This window comes from Notechis scutatus, chromosome 11 (assembly GCF_049901735.1).
Source record: "Notechis scutatus isolate UNSWTSFEM ecotype Mainland chromosome 11, rNotScu1.2, whole genome shotgun sequence".
Lineage (NCBI taxonomy): Eukaryota > Metazoa > Chordata > Lepidosauria > Squamata > Elapidae > Notechis > Notechis scutatus.
This window is the reverse complement of record NC_142019.1, coordinates 1406435-1412972: the sequence shown is the minus strand read 5'-3', so window position 1 is coordinate 1412972 and position 6538 is coordinate 1406435. Positions and strand designations below refer to the sequence as shown.

The following is a 6538-nucleotide window of genomic DNA, read 5'->3' as shown; positions in this document are numbered from 1 at the left end:
CAGACCAATGAAAAAAAAAGGAGAAAAAAAGAACAGAGCTGCTAAAAATAGGAAGAGCAATGCAAGCTTCAGACTTAACTCTTCAGATGTAAAGTTCCCTTTTAAAAGTCGTGGATGGGAGAAGATATTTACGCTCCAGATGAAAGCCTGTTCAATTTGGGCTTTTTAATGTGATTTTAATAAAAATCATAACTGGCGTCATAAATACACAAGAGAGAGGAATATAATCATCAGCTTGGGGATCAGAAAAAAAAGAGGGGGGGGAATTCCTTACAGCCAATCGGAAGCCTCCTTACAAACGGTCCCAGGCGACGCGAAACCAACTTCTAAGCCTTCCTTTGATTGGACGGCAGCAGATGTCCACGCGGACTGTGGCTTGGAAGGACGGATTCTCGTAACTCGTGAATGCAATTGAATTTTTTAAGGATTATTTTACTCCTGGCACTGTACGTCCGGCTGCCGTACTGCTCCACCTGGGAAGAAAATATTGCGTACTGCTTTGATTTAGATTGCACGCACGCCTGAAAAACATTTCAGCAGCTCCCTGCGGACTTTGACAAAGGGACAACCCTCCTTTCCTTGCACAACTGGCTTAAGGTGGAGAAGTTTAAACACCTCTATTGCCCAGGTAAGGGATCAGATTTGGGCTTCAAACAGAAATTCTGGCCTTCCAGGAGCGAACTATTTGTTTTGTCTTCCAACAGACCTTTACAAGGCTACATTCGAGATAGATGGATGGATGGATGGATGGATAGGATAGGATAGGATAGATGTTAGATTGATTAGAGAGAGGAGATAGATTAGAGAGAGATAGAAGAAAAAGAGATGAGATAGATTAGAGAGAGAAGAAAGAGATGTGATAGATTGATAGATTAGAGAGAGAGAGAGAGAGAGAAGAAAGAGATGTGATAGATTAGATGGATAGATTAGAGAGAGAGATAGAAGAAAGAAATGTGATAGATTGATAGATTAGAGAGAGAGAAGAGAGAAAGAAGATGATAGATAGATAGATAGATAGATGATAGATAGATAGATAGATAGATAGATAGATAGATAGATAGATAGATAGATAATGACTTTTTTTAGAATAGAATATAATACCTTTATTGTCATTGCATTCTACAAATACAATGAAATTTGAAAGCTACTCCAGCACAGTGTCCCAAACACCACATCACAATCACACTACAGAGTATTTAAAAAATTAAAATGATTAAAATAATAATTAAAAACCTAGTCTAAAACCTATCTAAAACATATAGTAAGTTAGATAGTTTAAAAATGCCACTCTATACCTAAGGCTAAATCACATATGACTTGCCTCTCTTAATAAAGGACTAATCAAGGAGCATATTTGCATAGCTTGTGTTTTTGGAACAACAAATAGCAACCGTGATTCCAGTCAGTGTATTTGTCAATTTAGCACCTTTCTGATGGGTAGACTTCAGCTCCCAGAATTCTGCAGACCCCAACTTTGGACTTTGGCTTTGCATTTCTGCAGTTGCAGCTCCTGACAAGTACGGGGAAAGAAACCCAGCTATTCTCTTGCTCCTCTTTAGATGCGCCATGTCTTCTGGAGAACAGCAGCCACTGCCGCCACAGCCTCGCCCCCTGATTAAACCAAAGTTCACTGAAAAGCAAGCCACCGAACTGGTCCGAAGGATATTTGGACTGGAAGTCTCCCAACTCAGACCGCTGCCAAGCTACGACGATCAGAACTTCCATGTGGCCGCCGCTTCCTTCCCAGGGAAAGGAGAAAGCCCTGAGGACTTTGTCCTCAAAATTATAAATGCTGAAGACAGCCAGAATTCAGATCTTGTTGAGGTTCAGACCCAGATCATGATGTTTCTGAATGGCGAGGGTTTTCCTGCGCCCATGCCCCATCTCACCCAAGACGGCAAGGTGATGTCTCTGGAAACAGTAGGTGAGGAACTGGGTATATTGTTGGCCTTCAAATTTTGCCTTTTGTCTGTGGAAATTCTCCCTCATCCGAGTCAGGTTTGTCCCAAAGCTGTTTTTTTCCAAAAGGAACTTGGACTTTCTTAGTTTTTTCCTTGAGAAATTGAAGAAAGCGAAACATTTTGAAGGGGAAAAAACTAAGAAAGTCCAGTAGTCTTTTGAAAAGGAATGAAAGTGCCCTTTGCTGCTTCTTATCTTGCTGTATTTTTCAAAACAACTGCTGTTTGCATCAAGAATACATAACTACACATTACATAACTATTATGTAATCCTAACTAACTTCTCTCTGGAAGTTATTTTCCTTCCTTAATATAATTTGTCCTGTCAGTTCTTTGGTGCTCTCTGAGTTTGGTTGTTTCCCTCTAGACGTTTTATTACCCAACTAGGGAATACCATCAGTGCTTAATTGGGGATAGGGTTTTCTCTCTGTTTATATAGAGTGCCTTTGCCTCTCAGTGTGGCTTGGGGTGGTCTTGGTGTTTCCTTGATTAGGCTGTTGTGTTCTGTGGGACTCTTGGTACTCTCTGACCTTGGTTGGGATTTTTTTTGCAAACATTTCATTACCCAACTAGGGAACATCATCAGCGCTAGGGTTTGTTCTTATAGATTGGTTGGTATGTCTTCTAATCTTTCAACTTTTCCCAAACCTGTTAAATCCTCCTTTGATTCTGTTTTGGCTGCTTCAGGGTCCAATTAGAGAAAGAAGATAACTAGCAAACAGCCAAAGGGCACTTCTAGTTTTGGGCAAAACTGTGCCTATAGTAAACCATTGGTTTGCTTAATGACGACCGCATAGATGTCATAAAATGAATCGGTCATGTGACTAACCCATTGTACAAGCATTATGATTTACAACCAAAATAAACTGATTCCCTTAAGATCATCACTCAAGGATTGCCTGGATAGGATCGTGTAATATTCCATGTGTGCTTTTTAACGGTAAATATTTACCAAGAAGTTTTTTCCCCCATAAGAGAATGTATCTCAGTTGGGCAATAGCTGTGAAGTGACTAGTAATCTAAAGTCTCTTTTTATCTCTTAAGATACTGGATTCTGCACCCAGAAGTTTATGGTGAGGTTGTTGAGCTATTTGCCAGGCAAAACTGTAGCCACCCTCCCCGTGACTCCTCCAGTTCTCTACGACATTGGACAGATGGCAGCCAAGCTCGATAAAACGCTGGCAGAGGTGAGGATGTACGAAGGGGCTTTAAAGAAGGAAAGAAATGGGAATTTATTTCCGTGTTAGACCATTGGTAGAATTTGATTTGGGAGACTTTGCAGCTTTTTATAGAGAAGGTGTATGGGAAATTTAATACAAGAAGCTTCCTTTGTAACCCATACTTTTATATTAGGGGTGTCTAACGTTGGCCACTTTAAGACCTGTGGACTTCAACTCCCAGAATTTTCCAGTCAACATAGCTGGCTGGGGAATTCTGGGAGCTGAAGTCCACAGTTCTTAAAATGGCAACACTGGACCCTCCTGCAATATATATATTTCAATTACTTATTCAATAATTACAACAGTCTGACTCTAGCCAGACAAATAAGGAATAGAGAACCCAAGATATTAGGGCTTCATTAATGTTTTAATACTGTCTTGATAAAATATGTATAACTTGGGATTTATCAGTGGGATTCAGGAACAAGAGTATCCATACTAACTGCTGCATTAGGACAATAAAACTCTGCAGTCTAATCCCTCTGGAATGATGTTATCAGTCCAAAGATATGTCCATTATCCTAGCAAAAAATGATTTATTTATTGTGTTTTCTTCTCACTTCAAAGAAATTCCAGCATCCGTTGATAAAAAGCTTACACAGGGGTGAATTTATCTGGAATCTGTCAAATGTTCCTCTTCTGAAAAAATACCTGTATGCTCTTGGCAAGAGCGAATATCTGGATGCAGTGAAACAGGTGATTGAGCAGTTCCAAGTTAACGTCATTCCAAAACTGAGCTTATTTCGACCCTGTAAGTATTTTTATTCAGTTATGATAAGATCTCTCTTGATTTTCCTTTAGTCATGGCAAGCTGGAGAAACAACCTGCTTCTGTTTTAGTTATTGTGAGGCTCTTTCTTTCTTTCTTTCTTTCTTTCTTTCTTTCTTTCTTTCTTTCTTTCTTTCTTTCTTTCTTTCTTTCTTTCTTTCTTTCTTTCTTTCTCTTTCTTTCTTCCTTCCTTCCTTCCTTCCTTCCTTCCTTCCTTCCTTCCTTCCTTTCTTTTTCTCTCTTTCTCTCCTTTCATTTTCTTTCTGTCCTTTCCTTCTTTATTTTATTTATTTATTTATTTGCCACCCATGTTAACCACAAGGTGACTCTGTGCGGCTTACAATTTAAAAACAATACAACAATCTGTGTACAAGAAGAGCAAAACACTCTAAAATACAAATTATCAGCTATAAATAAAACTAAAAGATGGGGGGGAAGGAATAGGCTGAACAGAAGAGGAGGTGGTGAGATCTGTTATTAATCGACCAACCACCTCCAGCGTGATGTTTCCCTATTGTAAGATGGGCAGCTATGCAAATTAGATGGGAGGATAGTTAGATATAGAAACAGAGACATAGGTAGATAGATATAGACAGTTACAGTAGATAGATACAGTAGACAGACAGACAGATCACTTCTCAAGCAAGGGCCACTGCCAAGTGACCCTTCCTTTCCAGAAGATGCTTCCAAGGCTGAATTAAATTAATTTAAATCTCTTTGAGGGAGATGGGCGGTTAAGAAATACAAACTATAAATAAATAAATAAATCTCCTTCTCTGCTGTTTTTTTCCACAACTGATTGTAGCCTTAATCACCAGAATAGGTGAGAAAAGGTCCATGCCTCACTAAGCCCTCCCTAAACTGCTTTGTGACACGAGAGAAGCACAGCCATCCCTAAACTTCACAATCTAAGGTAGCCTCGAGTGACCTTCTCTTTCCTCCGTTTAGGCATCAATCACGGGGACTTCAACGACCACAACATTCTAGTTGACGTGGTTTCCGCCTCCCCTCCCAATCCGCAGTACAGAATCTCTGGGATTTTGGACTTCAGCGACATGAGTTACGGCTACTACGTGTTTGAAGTCGCCATCGCCATCATGTACATGATGATCGAAAGCAAAGAGCCTCTCTTGGTTGGCGGCCACATCCTGGCAGGGTTTGAAAGCGTGGTTCCTTTGACCCCGGAAGAGCGAGCCACCCTGTTTCTTCTGGTGTGTGGGAGATACGCCCAGTCGCTCGTGGTTGCCGCTCACACCTCCCTCCTGTACCCCGAGAATGAGGAATATTTAATGATCACAGCCAAAACGGGATGGAAGCATTTGATGATGCTGGTCGAGATGGGCCAAGAGACGGTTGAACACATCTGGTTCCAGACGGCAGAATCCTATCGGAAATGATCCGTCACGAAAGAAATACTTGGACTCCATTAATTAGAGAAAAGATATCTTTTACTGGAAGTCAAGTGGTAGCAACAAAAGAATTCTGAATCTGAGAAAATGAGCGCATAAATCACATATACAAAGTAATGGCAACGTTCCCACCCCCAATAATTCAATTGGCTCATCCAATTAAAAGTTGTGTATAGCATCATGTGGGCATCTCCAGGTGGTGATGAGGCTTCTGTCCGTTGACCTTGACATATTTTGATAAAGAATTGCGGCTGTGCATAGCATAGGATAGAAGCCTAAGCAAGAACCTTTCCCCCCCCCCAACTTATACAGCTCTGTTTCGTAACACCTCCAGCCCGCTTCCCATAACCATGTCCCCCCTCCTCCCCCCCGTTACTTATGACAGCTGAAAGATGCAAAGCAAAGGAAGAAAATCTTGAAGACTGACACCATCTCTGAGAACACCGTTACCGATATTATCAAGGTGGAAGTTGGCAAAAAAAAATTGTATAAAACCACAACTGGGAAAGTTTATGTTGCTACTGAAGAATTCTTTTCAGGCTCAGTCCGGTTATACGTGCAAAATATGATTTGGTTTTATTTTGGCGCTTATGCCAGAAGAAAGAAAGAAAATGTCAAACTGTTTTTGCATTCCGATGTTCAGCTGGGGATTGGCAGCAATAATTAATCTTCCGACAGAACGGAAACTTGTTTATAATCTTCATTAACACATTCTGCATTTTTTGTGATGTTTCTTTGTAGTTTTTGTCAGAGGGTTGGTGCAAAGTCCTCTCAGCTTTTGCCCATCTGGTGTGTACAGAATCCATACAAAAATGGTTGTAAATCTTACTCTGAACATTCAGTAAAGTGGTTTTATTAAAATACTAGCTTGGATACCCGTGCTTCGCTACGAAGCTATGTGATCAGGCTTAGCCTTTGGGGAGGAAAATAAGAAGGAAAAAATTCTGCCTCTGCCTACCAGCACCCATCTGTATTCATCTGGCTAGCGTCCTGTCAGTGTGTGATAAGAGTTAAGGGCTGTTGGGAAACTGAAACAGTATTTGCTGTGTGAGCAAGAAGTAGACAGCAAGCAGCCTGGGCGTTGCTTAGCTCAACTGTTCAATACTAAAGCTGCTTGGTGCTCTGAAACTGAAACTCCTCTGCTTGTGTTTTGCATTTGGAAGAGATTTCTTTTCAGGTGGGG

General features: G+C 40.7%; 1 protein-coding gene across 2 annotated transcripts; it reads left to right on the top strand.

Moving 5' to 3' along the window:
- Window positions 1–330: 330 nt before the first annotated feature.
- Window positions 331–6228, top strand: HYKK (hydroxylysine kinase). Of its 2 annotated transcripts, none has more exons than XM_087972496.1 (5): window positions 331–628; window positions 1560–1924; window positions 3003–3145; window positions 3746–3929; window positions 4895–6228. In XM_087972496.1, exons 2-5 carry the CDS (start codon window positions 1567–1569, stop codon window positions 5341–5343), a joined length of 1134 nt encoding a protein of 377 aa, XP_087828622.1. In that variant the 5' UTR covers window positions 331–628; window positions 1560–1566; the 3' UTR covers window positions 5344–6228. The 2 variants fall into 2 exon arrangements, with proteins under 2 accessions (XP_087828622.1, XP_087828623.1); XM_087972497.1 differs by having other exon boundaries at window positions 356–628; window positions 1424–1924.
- Window positions 6229–6538: the final 310 nt, after the last annotated feature.

Bases quoted from the DNA above. Each gene is read 5' to 3' on its own strand.
- HYKK (XM_087972496.1), top strand. From the start codon at position 1,567: ATGTCTTCTGGAGAACAGCAGCCACTGCCGCCACAGCCTCGCCCCCTG. The intron at 1,925-3,002 runs GTGAGGAACTGG...TTATCTCTTAAG, and splicing joins GATGTCTCTGGAAACAGTAG to ATACTGGATTCTGCACCCAG. The intron at 3,146-3,745 runs GTGAGGATGTAC...CTCACTTCAAAG, and splicing joins TCGATAAAACGCTGGCAGAG to AAATTCCAGCATCCGTTGAT.